Genomic DNA, 18,391 nt, shown 5'->3' with positions numbered 1-18,391 from the left:
CAACAGGCTTATGGTTAAGTCTGACAGGAGATGTGAAAGATTTGTACCTTGAAAACAACAAAACATTGCTAAGAAATTAGATAAGACACAAATAAATGGAGACATGTATTTTGTCCATAGATCAGAGGACATTAAGAATTTACCCAGAGATTTAATATAATCCCCATCAAAATTCCAGCAGGAATTTGTGTAGAAATTCATAAATTTCTGCTTCTTCAAAAGACACTGTTGTGAAAATGAAAAAAAAGCCAAAAGCTGTAGAAAAATTTTATAGGCCACATATATGAAAAGTAACTTCTATCAAGAATTTTGAGAGAACTCTCAAAATTCAACCACTAGAAATTAAACAACTCAGTCTTCAAAAAGAGCAAAGATTGTTAACAGATACTTTATCGAAGAACAGATATAGATGACTAATGGAAAGCACATGGAAAGATGTTCAACAGCACAGGTCTTTAGGGAAATGAAACTTACAATCCCAATAAAACAACAGTATAAGTCATTAGAATTGCTAAATCTAAAAGTGCTGGGCATACCAGGTGTTGAGTAGGATGTGCAAAAACTGGAACTCTCAGATACGGTTGGTGGAAACAAATTAGTACAACCACTCTGGAAAACAGTTTGGCAATTTCTTGAAAAGTTAAACATGCATCCACGATTGATTCAGCTTCCAAGGTATTTACCCAAGAGAAAAGGATATATATGTCCATACAAAGACTTGTCTGTGAGTGTTCACAGGAGTTTAACTTTTCACAGACAAAAACTAGAAAGGACCCAAATGTCCATCAATAGCTGAGTGGATAAGAATTTTGTATTACAGTCATAAAATGGAATACTACTTAACAATAAAAACAAAACAATCACCTATTGAAACATGCAATATGAGTGAATCTCAATTATGATGAGAGGGAAGTGAGATCACTCTCCGCACTGGGAGCCACTTTTCCTGCCACAGCCACTCACTCCCCTCCCTTGTCAGGAGTGCCTGTAAGTGGATCACTGGCTGCAGTAGTGATCAAACAGCTGAAGATGCTGACAGATCAGAGCCTCAGCAGCTTGGCAGCCTCGGGGCCCTTGACCTTACTTATCCCTAGGCATAACTTCCAAAGAAGTGCCATTTTAGGGACATTGACACAGCAGGCAAATATACTGGGGCTGGGGCTGCCACAGTTGGGGTGGCTGGGATTAGGACTTTGTTTGGGAGCCTCATCATTGCTTATTCCAGGAACTCTTCCCTGATGCAACAGCTCTTCTTCTATGCCATTCTGGGAGGCCATGGGACTTCTTTTTCCTGGTGACAGTCTTTTCCATCTTCTTGGACATGCTAAGGAGTCCTCTCTTTCTCCCATGTCTAATCTGACCTGTATAATCCTTTTCCTACACATCCCCAGTGAGCCTGGGGAAAGGGGCTGGTTCAGGGTTTAACAGAGGGGAGACAAATAAATAGTATCTTAAGATGTTAGGGGAAAAAAAAGCCAGATCAAAAAAAGAGGTATATACCATGTGTAAAACGCTAGAAAACACAAACCAATCTACAGTGACAGAACACAGATCAGTGATTGGGAAGGGAGACAGGATGGAGTGCAAAGAAGCATAAGGAAATCTGAGGTGGGGGTGAACAGATATGTTCCCATCATGACTGTGCTGATGGTTCTATGGGTGTATTCAAATGTCAAAACATCAAATTGTACACTGTGTTTAGTTTATTGTACATCAATTATACCTCAATAAAGCTGTTTAAAAATTTTTTTTCTGGGTTCTATCACCAGAGCCTTTGGCTGTAAAATACTTACCCATTTTGTTCAATCAAAATCAATCATTTCATAGGTAACTAATGAAAACCTACCATATAGCACAGGAAACTCTACTTAATACTATGCTGTGACCCAGATGGGAAGGAAATCCAAAAAACAGGATATTTGTATATGTGCAGCTGATTCACTATGCTGTACAGTAGAAACTAACAACATTGTAAAGCACTATACTCCAATAAAAATTAATACCAAAAAAATCAATCATTTCAATAGCTTCCTTCACTCACTTAATAGAAAGTATGGTAACTCCAGAATATAAAGTTACTATTTTTCAAAAGCATCTAAATATAGAAGCAATTTATACTACAAAGTATTCATCCTGGTGGATATGGAAAAATATAAGAAACAGTAAAAAAGATAAGGGACTCATGATGTTTAGCTTTCTAATGGCTAAGCAGAAATGGTATGATGACTAAGACAAGAACATACAATGAAGAAAAGACAGTCTTCTTCAGTAAGTGGTGCTGGGGAAACCAGACAGTTACATGTGAAAGAATGAAATTAGAACAATCTCTAACGTCACACAGAAAAATAAACTCATAATGGATTAAAGATAGGAAAATATCTGATGTAAATCACAGCAAGATTCTTTTTAATCCACCTCCTAGAGTAATGAAGGTTAAAAAAATAAATAAATGAGACTTAATTAAATTTAAGAGCTTTTGTACAGCAAAGGAAATCATAAACAAAATGAAAAGACAACCCACAGAACGGGAGAAAATATTTGCAAAGAAGCAACTGACAAGGGATTAATCTCCAAAATACACAAACGGCTCACGCAGCTCACTATCAAAAAAGCAAACAACCGAATCAAAAAATCGGTAGATGACCTAAGTAGACATTTGTCCAAAGACATAGAGATGGCCCAAAAAGCACATGTAAAGATGTTCAACATCACTAATTATTAGAGAAATGCAAATCAAAATTATAATGAGCTATCACTTCACACTGGTCAGAATGGCCATCATCAAAAAGTCTACAAACAATAAATTCTGAAGAGGGTGTGGAGAAAAGGGAACTCTCCTACACGGTTGGTAGAATGTAAATTGATACAACCACTATGGAGAACAGTATGGAGCTTTCTTACACTAGAAATACAGCTACCATATGATCCTGCAATACAATGCCTGGGCATATACCCAGAGAGAACTGTAATTCTGAAAGATACATGGACCCCAAGAGCCATTACAGCATTATTTAAAATAGCCAGGATATGGAAGCAACCTAAATGTCCACTGATGGATGAATGCATAAAGAAGATGTGGTACATACCTTCTTTGAAGGATTACTGGAATATTACTCAGCCATAAAAATGAATGATATAATGCCGTTTGCAGCAACATGGATGGACCTAGAAACTGTCATACTGAGTGAGCAAAAGACAAATATCATATGATATCACTTAAATATGGAATTTAAAAAAAAATGGTACAAAGGAACTTATTTACAAAACAGAAATAGAGTCACAGATATAAGAAACAAACTTGCGGTTACTAAAGGAGAAAGGGGAGGGGAGGGATGAATTGGGAGACTGGGATTGAATATACACAATACTATATATAAAACAGATAACCAATAAGAACCTACTGTACAGCACAGGGAACGCTACTCAATATTCTGTAATGCCCTATATAGGAAAACAATTTGTAAAAGAGTGGATATGTATATATGTATAACTAATACACTTTGCTGTACAGCGGAAACTAACACAATATTGTAAATCAACTACCCTCCAATAAAAAGTAATTAAAAAAAATAAACAAAAGAACCCAAGCCTAGTGATGACACTAGCAAAATGGAATGAGACCTAAGATAATTAGACAACATTAATCTTAATTTGAAGAAAGGCATAGCAGCATGGTTTTCAACTAATGGGTAAGAGAAAGGCTGGTGTTCAAAAGTCCAGAAATAACACAAAAGACTAAGATATAGCAGAATTGTACTGCCATCTTTTTTTTTTTCTCATTTGTGCCTCATTAGACAGGCAGTATTATAACTGCAAAATAAAAGTCATAAACTTATTTCATTTAGTCAACCATCAACCTTAAGCTTATCTTACTAAAAACTAGTTAGATGCAGGATAAATTTTAGGAATCATGATTCTGTATCTTGTGTCAAACTCTATTTCAAACAAACAAAAAGAATAAAAAAAATTCTTGGAGCTCTATTAACAAATGCTAATTTCTATTGATATTATAATAAATACCATAATTGAACCAAGTTGTAGGTAGCATATGTGAAGAGCTAAATTATTTGTGATAATTTAGTCATTACTATGAATTAACAGGGTTTTTCTTCTTGAACTATCTGTTTTTAAATGACTAATATTAGAAAGTTAGTTAAATTTTTTCCCCTAAAGTTATGCTTGAAGAAAGTAAAATTCAGGTGTATAAAAACAAGTGAGGTAAGTTATGAGCAAATGAGAAAAAAAGGACACATTTCAACGGGCATTTCTTTTAAATATACCAACATATTTTATAGTCTACTTTGAAGGATGTTACCTAGTAACTTCAAGAAGGAGGAACATCTAATATATTTTATTAAAAAATAAAATCCAAAGAATAGTATTATTTACTAGCTACTTGCAAAAAAGAGAAAGAAATGAAATTTGAGATTTAAGGTTAAAAAAAGAAAAGGCAGAAAATGGAGAATCTAACAATACCTAGATTATTAAGCTAAAATTTTTTTCATCAGAACACTTCACAAAAATCAATACACTAGTAGGAAAGATATGAAATCACTTAATTCTGTGATCTGTTAATAAAATGGAGCATTCACCTGTTCATAATAAAGTAAGCAGAAAAAGGTTTTCATTTGAATTCAGAAAAATAAGTTAGAAACTAAAAGGAATCCCATAATGCAAAAGTTCCATTTACCCTGCATTTTTTTCAAGCATTCCAATCTTACTCAGAAATAATACAAAATATCCAACAGCTTTAAAATCCAAGGCCTTTAATTAGGTTTTCAGTAATGACCATAAATGCCTTCTCAAAACCCCTTTCACTGAAAGCAGAAGGCAACAGGCATTACACAACACCCTGAAAGCAGTGATTCCTTCTGACGCTGGTGAGGTGAAGATAAACATTAAATGGCAGGTTTTAGATCTTAACAAGGTCTCTTCAGAAAAAAAAAAAAAAAGACAACTTTAAAAATCACACAAAAAATTAAGTTATCACTCAGTCTTTGTCAGGTTCCCAATGCAGTTTTAAGTTATTTTTACAAGTACATAATTTGAAATTAATAGATAAACCCGGTAAGTAAGATATGGTTTTCAGTATGTGTTAGGTTTTCTGTTAAGTATAGTAAATATGTAGATACAATTATTATGCTAACTGGCATCCTTTGCTACTCTTTAGCTGTGCAAAATAAACTTGAAATGATACATCCTGTAGTGGTATAATTTAAAAGATCCTTGATGTGACACTAACCACTTTCAAACTCTGGTCACAAACTGCATATAAATTGTAGGATTATTAAAATATGCCTTTTTGAAAAATAATAAGATGACCATTTATATCTAAATAAGGTTTCCCAGGAAGATATTAAATACTTTAGCATATAAAAGTTGCTGCCCCTTTTCCATGAGGACAACTGTTGCTTCACAAAATAACTCATGTGATCCAAGGCAAATGACTTCTTTCAAATGCAGTATTCTTTCCATGACTTTGAGGTATGCTTCAAGAGACCTACATCCATGAGAAAAGGGCACATTTGGATAGAAGACCACAGTTACATACACCAAGGACCCATTCTTAGGCTGGGAGTGCCCTTAAGAGTTATATTAATAGAGACTAAGAGATAGCTCCTGAAGCCATTTCTTCTACAACCTACAACCAAATTTGGATATGTAAAGGGTAATTCACATATGTGCTATGTCATGGATGCCTATTTTAAATAGTGGCTTCTTCAGGACACTCCTATTCAAACACCAACGGAAAGATCCTTATTCTACCAAACCACAATCTTCTATTTTTGGCAAGGTAGTACACTGTAAACAAAACAGAAGCAAACAAAAACAACAACAAAACTAGCTTAGATACAACAGTGATTCAGGCAAAAGTTCCCATGTCAACAGCAGGGAAAGTAATCTGAGAAATATTAATTTGGGGGGGCGGGGAAACCCTACCAAACAAATAATGCTAAAAATCAATCTTAGAATCACTCAAATGACTATCACACAAAAGGTATAAAAATGCCTTTAAAAAAGGAACAGTTCAGTTTATAAAAATAGCTGATTATGAGGTTTGTAATTAGAATGTCTTTGAAAGACATCCAAGCCAATTAACTCAGGCTCAATTAGTAAAGGATAAGAGGAAATAAACTTTTCCATAATTAATATTAGATGCCTTCTTCTCTTCAGTGAAACTAAGATTAAATTTGAAAATGGTATAGAAAATAATGAAATGAAACCTATATGACAGTTTAAAAAAACACCAATGCCACTAATAATAAACACAATAGGAGGCAAAAAATATATTTTTAAGCAATGATTACTCAAAAACGCCTTATAAAAAACTACATATTATAATAAAGTTAAGAAAAAGCTTCAAGACTAGCAGCTGGGCTTCTGTGAAACATGTAGGACCACGGAAGGCACTACAAAAGCATTAATCACTTCTAACTACAGTCTGACAGTTCAGTCTTTTCCTTCTTCTTAAGAAGACAGCCAGTGTGAATGTTATTTTTATATCCCCCTGAGTTTTAACATGATTGGGCAAAGAAGCACCAATTTAAAAAAATACCTGCAATGCCAGCACTGCAGTTTGGAATCACTTAAACTGATGGCCCCACAGGTCTCTCATAAGAGCACTTTAGAACATGATTAAAAATATAGAAATGCCTTTCGGTGTTTCAGTATTAAAGTGGAACCACCACAGATATCTGTTTTTAAAAATAATGCACTAAAAATGTCTGTTTATACAGTATAGTCTTTCAACCCTGTAGCGAGCATTCACCGCTATTTTCCACTCCGAGACAGCTTGTGCATCTGGTTGAAATGTCAGTATGCTTCATGGTGTACAATCCTTTTGGCTGGAAAATCTTGGCAAATATCATGTCATGCTTGTTTTGAGCAATATGCCTTGCAGGTCCTCTGGTAATGCTAAGATAATTGCATCTATGTGTGTCCGTAACTTTTCCATAGTGTCAGGTTTCACAGGTAAATGCTCTCGGTCAGCCTGTAACTATATAAGGAACATTTGGGAAGCATTTAAGTTATCTTTTGTGTCTGGATTAACACAGTATATTCTCTAAATAAACAGACAAAGATTTGATTAATGGTCAAAGATTTGAAAACTTCAGACTGAGACCAGAATTAACAGAAGCTATGGCACCCCACTCCAGTACTCTTGCCTGGAAAATCCCATGGACGGAGGAGCCTGGTGGGCTGCAGTCCATGGGGTCGCTAAGAGTCGGACACAACTGAGCGACTTCACTTTCACTTTTCTCTTTCATGCATTGGAGAAGGAAATGGCAACCCACTCCAGTGTTCTTGCCTGGAGAATCCCAGGGACGGCGGAGCCTGGTGGGCTGCCGTCTATGGGGTCGCACAGAGTTGGACACGACTGAAGCGACTTAGCATAGCATAGCATTCTTAAAAAAAGCAAAGAACATGACACATTAACAGTATGATTGTTGAGTTAAAAAAAAAACTTCTATGTAATACTAACATAGATAATACCAGCACAGACCATGTGGTATTAAACATGTCAGAATGTTTTCGGTAAAGCTCATTAGACTCCATGTAAATAACTAAAAAAAAAAAATAAATATATATATATATATATATGGCTTCATTATGATCTACTTGAGTGACAAGTATTTTCAGTCCAGTGACCATCAACCGTCACTGGACTGAAAATACTTGTCACTCAAGTAGATCATAATCAACCGACCAATCACAGGTCCTCTCATTTAAAAATTTACTTCTGTGATACATCACAGACTACCACCTCAAATGAGAGCAAAATAACCCTATGGATCTTTGGCCGTTTTGGCTACATACCAGCTTATTTTTTAGCTTCAATACAAGGTCCACTGTTTCTACTTCTGTGTGTTTCTGGGTCCAGAGAAGTAAGTCCTAGAAGAATAAACAAATCCCAAATGAATAAATAATCAAAATAATATCGAAATCATGCTCTTTTAATAGGCAAAACTACTGGAAAGGAAGGACAAGAACAGGGTTTTAACCCAGACACAGCATTACAGTTTAAGAATAATTCTGTACATGAGACAGTGAGACAGTGAGAATCAGATACTTTTTGATGTTAGCCAGAATGACTGTCTAATATTTGGAAGTAAAATATTATGTAAGAAATGTAAGAAATTCCTTTCTGAAGTGCTCCTTTTAGATCAATCAAGAAAAACAAATTTGGAACTTAAGATACAATACTAACCCCCACCCGTAAGTAGTGAGTAATTTATAAGGAACATGAACTAACATTAAGATAATTGTGAATATGAATATATTCCTGGATATAAACTTCGTATCTTCAAATAATCTCTTCCTGGGCTTATCTGTGGTTATCTTCATGGTATTCTTTTTCTGAAAGTCACTGGGAGTTTATGATTAGAAAGTTAAAACTGAGGTTAACCCACCTCAAGCTAAACACACTTTGAGACTATCCTTTGTATATTTAACAAAAATTTATTTTATTTGTCTGTAGGATCTTTTATTGCAGGGCACTTGTGGAGCACAGGCTCAGTTGCTCTGCAGCATGTGGGATCTTAGTTCCATGACCAGGAATCAAACCCATGTCCCCTGCACTGCAAGGCGAATTTTTAACTACTGGACCATCTGGGAAGTCTCTATCCTTTATATTTTTAAAAGTAGCTTAACTTAAAATAGTCTTCTGACAATTTATAGAATGTGGAAAAGTCCAAATACAGGAAAAAATGTATTAATAATAACTAGGAAAGGTGAATAAGGCATGGTGGAAAAGATATCAAGTTAGACTGCTTGGATTTGAATCCAAACTTCATCCAGTGGTATGCTATTTAACAACCGGTTCTCCAGGAAAAGTCTCTTAGCTTGTAGCTTTGCCAGTTTCTGTGGTGTAAGTGTTCCTCTGTACCTGATTTCAAGCTACCATTCTGAGATCCCTGAATACAGAACTAGGAAAAGATGCACACAAGTAGCTCTTGTGAGCCAGTGCAAGCGGGCTCGAGCACACTGCTGGTTTCACTACTTAGCAGTGATGTGATCTGAAGCAAATCACTTAATTTGTAATCCTCAAATGTACCCTAAAGCAGATCATAACATACCAACTTCAGTGAACTGTGAAGAGTAAAAGACTTTATCCACTTCGAGCATCTGCACAGTCCCGGCACATCACACATGATCTAGAACAGTTAGCTATTACTATTTATAAAGTAGTGGATAAAAATAGAACATTCCAGTCCCTATGGAGTTATCTTCAATAGCTGTTAACCATCACACAAACACGCTGTTTTCTAACCTCTTCACAAAGAGCTTCTAGATGGAGTGCCTCCAGTTTCTGGGTCATTTCCTTCCTCCGGGTCTTGAACCAACCATCAAAATTTGGAGATTTTAGAAAATGCCTATAAAAATAAATTAAAAAAAAACAAAGTTTGATATGACTTAACTTCCTTTCCTCAATACCTTTTCTACCTATAGCTAGGAAAACCACATGAAACAATGAATTCTTTTTTAAAGAATATACTTAAGTCCAGTTTTTTGTTTCATTTTTAAATAAAGATCTAGAGATGGATGAAATAGAAAAAAAAAAAAGCGGGGGGGCACTAACCGGTAAAGTCCAATCCAGTCACCCTTTATTCTAGAGGTCAGCTGAGGTCCTGTTTTCTCAAGTGTTTTCATAAATTCTTCTGGAAGAAACTGTCTTAACTGGGGTGGACTCTAGAAAACAAGACATACTGAATTTAAATATTAAAAATGGATATAGTCACAGAAGTTAATTGTAGTTAGAGAACTGATATAGGAATTTAATGGAATATAGTTATACCTTCCATGGAGAAATGCTTTTCTGCAAAGGCATCAAGCTCGCCACATATCTTTCCTAAGTCCAAGGAAAAAAAGTTAGTCAAGGTTAGCTTTTCTTGCCCAGAGATGTCTTCAAAAATGTTTAAACTGACCTACTTAAAAAAAGTGGGCATGGGACTTCCATGGTGGTCCAGTGGCTAAGACTCCGCACTCCCAGTGCAGGGGACCCGGGTTCAATCCCTAACCTAATCAGGGAACTAGATCCCACATGCTGCAACTAAAGATCCTGAATGCAACGCAAGACGCTGCCAAATAAACAAATGAGTATTTTAAACATTTTATTTAATTTTGGCTTCCTTGCTGTGTGTGGACTTTCTCCAGCTGTGATGTGCAGGCTCTTCATTGTGGTGGCTTCTCTTGTTGCAGAGCACAAGCTCTAGAGCACGTGGGCTTCAGCAGTTGTGGTTCTCAGGCTCCAGAGCATGGGCGTAGCAGCCCTGCAGCACGTAGGATCTTCCCAGACCAGAAATCGAACCAGTGTCCCCCGCATTGCAAGGTGGATTTTTAACCACTGGACCACCAGGGAAGACCCAAGAATAAATATTAAAAAAAAAAAAGAAAGTGGACGCTTCCTAGTTTTTTATCATATGCTCTTTCAATGGAGATCAACAACACCATCACTCCTCTCAATAGATACACTACCTTTAGACTCAATTGAGAAGTCAGACTTTTAATAAAAATTTAAATAAATTTAAGATAATCCAAGAAACTACTTTTCATTATCTTTTTATTTTTTTTAAGTCTTAATTGAATTTGTTACAATATTGCTTCTATTTTATGTTTTAGCTTTTTGGCCAAGAGGCATGTGGGGTATTAGCTACCGGATCAGGGACTGAACCTGTACTCCCTGCACTGGAAGGTGAAGTCTTATACTACAGTGGACCCCCAGGGAAGTTCCAGAAATATCTATTTTTAATGATAATAATTAACCTTATCAAGTAACTGTGTGCCAGGAAGTTTACTCAGCATTTTACATGCATGATCTCTTTTAATATTTGCAACCATCCCTTGTGGTAGGTATTACTGGGAAACTGAGCATTGAAAGGCTAAATAACCTGCCCAAGTTCATACAAATTGAACTTGAATTCAGGTCTACTTGATTTTAGCCCGTGCTCTTAATTAAGCATTACAGTCAAGTTCACTTGCCTAAATAAGCAGACTGAAATAGAACAATATAACCTGACATCTGTAGACCCAGAGAGAACATTTCTTCCCAAAGTATAATAGCAAAGATTTCCAGGTTTCCCTTCTACAGTATTCTTAGACAGATTACATTAGCAACTATATGAGTCTCTCTCTGATGCAGTCTCCGGACCAGGACTACATCATGTTATTACTTTATACTGTGAGGCATCTTTTAGTAATTTAACATGATGCTCCATTGAATTTCACTGAATAACCATATCACCTAGTCATTTATTTCATAAATATTTATTGAATGAGTGCTACTATATGACAGACTGAGGAAAAGATAATGAACAGGACACATAAGGAACTACATCATAGAACTACATGCTAACAGATATATCAAATTATGCTCAAGAAAATAATATCAGAGAAAGAAGTTCCAGTAGGACATTTTAAGCTGCAAAATGCAGTAATTATATAACATTTCATAATGATTATCTTTTAAGATTCACAACCCTGAGAAGTATTTAACAAAAGTATAATTAGCCACATTTTACACATCAAGAAATTGAGAGTCAAGGAGAGGAAGTGACTTATCAAAATTACACAATTAATTACCAGAACCAAGAGTCTGGGTGTCTTGCAAAGAACTCTATTTTAACTACTACACACATAAGCAACCAAAACAATTTAAGATAAGGTTTTGGTGGATGGAAAAAACATCATGTGCTCTTCAACAAGTCATTAAATTAAGCAAATACATATGCTAACTTACTAATGGAATGATGAAGCTTTGTGTCAGTTCCAAAAAATAGCGTCGGAGGATAACACTTTGAGCTTCAGAAGGACGCTTCTGTTGAACACCCTTAAAAGAGGGAAAAATGAGAACCTAGACTCTAGTGTCAGAGAATAGAAAATAATGAATGATTATAGAAGCTTAGCTGATATAAAAATTTATGGACTTTTATTTGATGTAAAAAAAACCTAGAACTTCATCTTGAAGTAATTTAATGTGAAATTCACTATGCAATATCCTATTAAAAAATCCTTAGAACAGAATATAAGATATTCATCCCATCCTTTAAAATATTAACTCACAATGACTATCTTTATTTCATACTTGCTGTATTAATACTATGTATTTTCCAAAAAAATGCTAACTATCCCAATTGTCAGGTACTAAGCTACCTCATAGTATAGTCCATAACTTTTTCACTGTAATTCCTAAGTTTTCAGGAAGACTGGCACTAGTTGGTAGCTGAAGCCCCCATATTTCTAGCCCATAATTGCTGCTACATTAGTCTCCTGATTTTTATGAGGCATTCATTCAGAAGAGAGACCTCTTTTCACGTGATTGCACATAAAGCACATATTACCTTACTGGATATTGCATACCTGAGTAAGAACATTTAAATTAATACAAGAGCAAGTAATCACCTTCTGTAATTGTTTTATGATATCTTCGTCTCTATTTAGATATGGCTTATAAGAAGTATAAACTCCTAAGAAGTAAAGAAAAGAAAAGAAGGTAAGCAGTAGGACCCATTTACCTATATAGTATATATTTAAAAATTAGTAAAAGTCAATACCAGGTTTAGAATCCAGAGTCTTTAGATTCTTCAGTTTTTTCACTTTAACCTGCTTAGGTATTTCACCTGAAGGGAAACATCATAAAGATTCTTGTAGTTATTTGAATTTTGCATATCACAAAACTGGAATGTTCTAAGACTGATAATCCACTGGCTGTTATTTAATACTTATTAGTCAGGGATGCTGCAGCTAAGGTGTTCTTGTTAACATCGATTGATATTTAAGAGTTTATTTCTAGTACTTTGAAACTGGATAAAAGCAACACTGGGTTATAACAACATTACAGAAACAACCTGTGTAAATTATATAAAATGGATATTTGATTTCATTAATACTGATCATTACTTTAAAATTTCCCTTTTCATCACTCAAGCTTTAAAATCTTTTGTGCTAAGTATATGGAACATGACTAAAATAGCATTTTGAATATGATGTCAAACATAATACCATTTAAGAGTAAACAGAATTGAAAGCAACTCCTAAATTAATATGCAGTTGTAGTATTCAAAGTTTGTTTTTATTTTTATTTTTCCTGGTACGGCCCCAAATTCTGCTTTTGCAGTGTAGAAACACTGCCACCAGGTGGCGACAGTGGAAGGCACAACCGCAATCTGAGCCACAAGTGGACTCTTCTACATTGAGGGGAAATGTTTCACCTTTCATGAAATCATCAAACCCAATTTCTAGTTAGAAATTCAGTTTATAATTTGATCCAATATTCAGTAGTAGAATTACTTTCTCTTTGAGGAATACTTGTTAAGTACCATTATCCTTGCATTATGTTTCTTCATTTAATAGGATTTGGGTGAATTAAAACTAGGTACAGTAATCCCTTTATAACAGGAGGAATGATTTTTCTGCAGGATTAAAACTATACACACACACACACATATATATTTCTCATAAAGCTACAAGCTTCTGGGCCCAGGGGAGCAAAATCTCAGTTTCACTATGCCCTCCCAGCTAATTGGACAGAACATCCTTTTTCTGCAGTTTTACTGATCCACTTAGATAGTCTTGAATTTTCAAAGTCAGGATTCTAAGCAGACCTGTTAAGCTTTATAACTTGTGGAGAAATTTGCAGTGGTCTTGGTCTCAAGATCAATGGGCAAAAAGGAAAAATATCCCAAGAAATATACCCAGTACTCCTAAATTAAAAGATAAATGGATTTTCATGAATGTGATATCAAAACCAAAGACAATGAAGGAAAATACTGACAAGCTGGACTTCGTCACAGTTTAAAAGGTTTTGTGCATCAAAGGATACTATCAAGAGAGTGAAAAGACAACCCACAGAACAGGAAAATGTATTTACTTTTCTTTGTATCAATAATAATAATAATAATAAAGGACTATATACCAAATGGGATTTATTTAAGGAATGTAAGGTTAGTTTCACATTAAAAAAATCAATTAATTCAATATACTTTATTAAAAAGGACAAAAACCACATGATGATCTCCACAGATACAGAAAAAGCATTTAACATTTAACACCAATTCATTATACTCATTCTCAACAGAGTAGGAACAGAAGGGCACTTCCTCAACTTGATGAAGGACATCTATGAAAAACCTACACCTAACATCATAATTACACCTGTATATTGAAAACTACAAAATGTTGCTGAGAAAAATTAGAGAATATCTAAACAACAGAGAGACAGTCTAAGTTTCTGGACTGAAAAACTCAGTATCTTTAAGATGGCACTTCTCCCCCAAGTTGATTACATATTCCCTGTTGTAACCAAATATATTCCTATCAAAATTCCAGTTACCTTTTTTGTTTTCTGCCCAATGCGCAGAAATTGACAAGGTTATCTTAAAATGTATATGGAAATGCAAATAGCCAAAATAGACCCAGAAGAGACAAAACTATTTTGAGAAAGAATAGGAAAGGTGGAAGATTTATATCTCCTGATGTCAAAACTTACTATAAAATTATAGTAATCAAGACATACTGGTATAAAAATAAGATCAATGAAACAGAAACAAGAGCCCAGAAATAAACCTTATGTTTATGGCCAATCAATTTTCAAAAAGAGGTATCAATGCAATTCAATGGATAAAGAACAGTCTTTTCAACAAATGATGCTAAGACAACTTGATATCAATGTGCAAAAAAAAGATGACGTTATACCCTGAACCCCACATCATACATAAAAATTAACTTGGAGTGGTTCCTAAATATAAGCGCTAACAATACCATTTTTAGAAGAAAACATAGAAGAAAATCTTTGTGATTTTAGGCTAGGCACAAGTTCTTAGATAAGTTCTTAGATAAACATCAAAGGTCAATTCATAAAAGAAATAAAGAAAACTGATAAACTAGACTTCATCAAAATTAAGTACTTTTGCACTTCCAAAGACATCATTGAGAAAACAAAACAAGAAGTCAAATACGGTGAGAAAAAATCTGCAAATCATGTATCTGAGAAAAACCTGTGTCCAAAATACATAAAGACCTCTTACAACTAAAGAAGACAAAGAACCTAATTTTTAAATGGACAAAAGATTTAAACCACCATTTCACAAATAAGATATACAGATGACTAATAAGTAGATGGAAAGATACTCAACATCAGTAGTCACTAGGAAAAAGCAAATTAAAGCCATCATTTCAAACCCACTAGAAAGAAAAAAAGGAAGAGATAATATCAAATGTTGGCAGGGATGTGACATGAAGAGATAGGAACCCTCATACACTGTTGGTTAAGAATGTAAAATGGTGGGCCACTGCAGAAAACTGTTTGGCATTTTCTTAAAAAGTTAAGCAGGCTCATCAGTTCATGCCACTTTACCAATGATCTTTTCAAAAGCTTCTAATAATAATACTTACATCCCCAACACATAGCCTTTTCTCATTGAAAAAGGACAATAAACAGTAGTCTGCTGCTGCTGCTAAGTCACTTCAGTCGTGTCCGACTCAGCCCACCAGGCTCCGCCGTCCCTGGGATTCTCCAGGCAAGAACACTGGAGTGGGTTGCCATTTCCTTCTCCAAAGCATGAAAGTGAAAAGTGAAAGTGAAGTCGCTCAGTCGTGTCCGACTCTTAGCGACCCCAGGGACCACAGCCCACCAGGCTCCTCCATCCATGGGATTTTCCAGGCAAGAGTACTGGAGTGGGGTGCCATTGCCTTCTCCGAAACAGTAGTCTACTATGTTACAATTAATCAAATGGTATAGATTAATAGGACTAAAATAAGAAAGTAAATATCAAGATTAAATTATGATAAAAACCAACTTTCCATATCTTCTCATAGATAAGACTCTGGTCACTGCTGTGCTCTGAATTATCAGGCAGAACACTAATGAAATGTCAAAGGATCATGACACTGACATTTCCAGAGTGCCATGAATTAAGTACTGTGTTTAATTCTCCCAGCAGACAAAGAATCCAAGGTTTAAAGGTCACACAGAACTGACTGTCAAGGTAAAGTCCTTTGCCCTTTCCCCTATTTCTTAAGGCTTCTAAGGATTTCAGTCTAAGATTGAGTCTAATATTTGTAAATAACAGGGTTTAAAATGTTATTTCCTGACTCTAATATGTCTATCAGATTTATTTATATTCCAGGAAGGATATTTTATAAAATAAATAAATAATGTATTAAATATAATACCCATAATACCAAAAGAAAAGTCTTAATAAGTAACATATCATAATATCATTAAAAGAACATTTTGGACAGTTCACATCTCAATTATTTGCATAGAAAATTCAAGAATGTCCAGTGAGAAAATGTCAGAGGTACCACTAAACTGTCATTTAGGTTAACAAAATTGCCAATGGTTAGAATTTATTTACTCATTTAATAAACATTCATTAAACATGAATGGAAAGGCACCATGGAAAGGTGGTGGTGGTTTAGCCGCTCAGTCGTGTCCGACTCTTGCTACCCCGTGGACTGTAGCCCGCCAGGCTCCTCTGTCCATGGGATTCTCCAGGCAAGAATGCTGGAGTGGATTGCCATTGGCTTCACCAGGGGATCTTCCTGACCCAGGAATCAAATCCCGGTCTCCTGCATTGCAGGCAGATTCTTTATTGATGGACCTACAAGCGAAGCCCACAGAAAGGTACTACATGTCTTTTTTTTTTTTTCAGTGAAAGCACAGCCTGTGGCCACTTCTTTAATCAGTATCAGTACCACAAAAATGTTTAATTCTTGTTTTCAATTCCTAGTTGAGAATTTTGTGTTAAACTGAGTAACCTGAACTTTCTTTAAGGTTTTATTCAAGCACTGTTGGGAAAATCTTGTTTAATTGGGCTTATATTAATATATATATAAAAAGTAGCTCAAATTTTTGAGGTTTCATTTTGTTATAATTCATATAACACTGTAGGTGCATTTTTGGTAGGAGGACATGACGGCTTACACATTTAAGAACCTGTATATTTTAACTGGAAGTCATGCTCTCCTTTAAAGGTTTTATTCCAGTTGTCTCAAAGAAGTTTGCCATCAACATAACTAAAAAGTAACCAAGCAATGAAAACAAACAGGAAGAAACAAACCTGCTCATCCACATTACACACTAAAACAAGAACACCAAGAACTTTACCTGCAGGTTTAAGGTCTCCTATTCGAATAATGTGTGGCCAGTGCTGGAGTGTTTTTGCGAAAAAAGGGTTGGTCACTCCTAATATGACTGAGGGCCTACATAAAAACAGAACAAAGCCAAAGTCACCAAAAAACGCATGTCCCATCAGTTTACAATTTATTTTGAGTGAACAATAGATAATCTTTTCCTTCACTGGTACTATGTACCAACTACATGCCAGGCACTATTTTTGGCATGAGGTATATAAAGATGAAAAGACACGGTCTTTCTTAAACCACACAGGAAAAAGGGTATACATACCCAATTATAACATCAGAAATTAGAATATAGTGAAGGTGATATAAAATGTACAAGAATTACAAAGGAGAAACTATGTCTGCCAGCGGACTAAAGGACAGATTCACTGAAACAATGACATGTGTACAGAGATATGAAAGATGAATAGGAGTTTTGTTTTGAAGTATAGTTGATATATAATAGTATATAAGTTATGACAGGAATTTTTTGTCAAGGGTATAAAAAAAAAGTGATACATGAGAATGAACAGTATGTGCAAAGACATGAAGTGAGATCATGGTCTACTTGTAAAACTACATATAGTTCAGCACTCTTAAAGCACAAAGCCGGAAGCGTGAACAGTCTGAAATGAAAGCAGATGGGCAGATGCTAGCCAGATCACTAAGTACCAACTTTACATGCTAGGAAATTTAGATGTTATCTTGTAGGCAAACAGAAGCTACTGGAGAACCAAATAGAGGAATGTTACATAAATAAAAATGTACTTACTAGAAAGATCACTTGGGTGGGGGATTTGGAAAATGCTCTACAAAAAGGGGAAGAAGTTTGGGGAAAAGAAACAGCAGATATGAAACAGACTAGAAATAGTAAGACTAGGAAAAGAGCTTTGGAAAAAGATAACAAATTTATGAGAGATATTTTAGGATGTTGAACTGGCAGAATTTGGGTAAACTTTATGTGGAGCATATTAAAAAGGAGAAATTTATGACAATTCAGGTTTTTGATAACTAAGTAAAAAGAAGTACCATTCCTTCCTGAAAATAGGAAGAGGCATGGAACTAGGGGAAAAAATGAGGAGACAAAAAAGAAATCAGTTTGAACATGTTTAGTTTTGGGTGCCATTAAGATATCCAGGTGGCAACACAGTAAAAAACAACAAAAACAAAAACTTGGATAGAGGTCGAGACCTTGCAAAGATTTGAACTAGGAAGACAAACTTCAGTCCTCATTATGTAGGGGTTAACAGAGACCGTGGGTACAGATAAG

General features: G+C 35.2%; 1 protein-coding gene across 5 annotated transcripts in view; it reads right to left on the bottom strand.

Moving 5' to 3' along the window:
* DENND6A (DENN domain containing 6A) overlaps positions 1-18,391 on the bottom strand; it is a 74,095-nt gene that overhangs the window by 20,299 nt on the left and 35,405 nt on the right. For 2 of the 5 annotated variants that reach the window (XR_011563139.1, XM_070777195.1), the window contains exons 12-19: positions 17,108-17,202; positions 12,552-12,617; positions 12,400-12,464; positions 11,738-11,827; positions 9,797-9,850; positions 9,581-9,690; positions 9,272-9,374; positions 7,819-7,893 (exon numbers count right to left, since the gene is read on the bottom strand). Coding sequence is in view for 4 of the 5 variants with exons in the window: in XM_070777195.1 (XP_070633296.1) it covers positions 7,819-7,893; positions 9,272-9,374; positions 9,581-9,690; positions 9,797-9,850; positions 11,738-11,827; positions 12,400-12,464; positions 12,552-12,617; positions 17,108-17,202 (658 nt within the window). In the remaining variant the exon portion in view is untranslated. Of the gene's footprint in view, positions 1-4,749; positions 7,407-7,818; positions 7,894-9,271; positions 9,375-9,580; positions 9,691-9,796; positions 9,851-11,737; positions 11,828-12,399; positions 12,465-12,551; positions 12,618-17,107; positions 17,203-18,391 lie in introns of those variants that run through there. The other 3 variants (XM_070777198.1, XM_070777196.1, XM_070777194.1) reach the window with 3 other exon arrangements.

The sequence above is a fragment of the Bos indicus genome, chromosome 22, assembly GCF_029378745.1.
Source record: "Bos indicus isolate NIAB-ARS_2022 breed Sahiwal x Tharparkar chromosome 22, NIAB-ARS_B.indTharparkar_mat_pri_1.0, whole genome shotgun sequence".
Classification (NCBI taxonomy): Eukaryota; Metazoa; Chordata; class Mammalia; order Artiodactyla; family Bovidae; genus Bos; species Bos indicus.
Note: the sequence above shows the minus strand (reverse complement) of the source record. Positions and strands in the feature narration are given on the sequence as shown.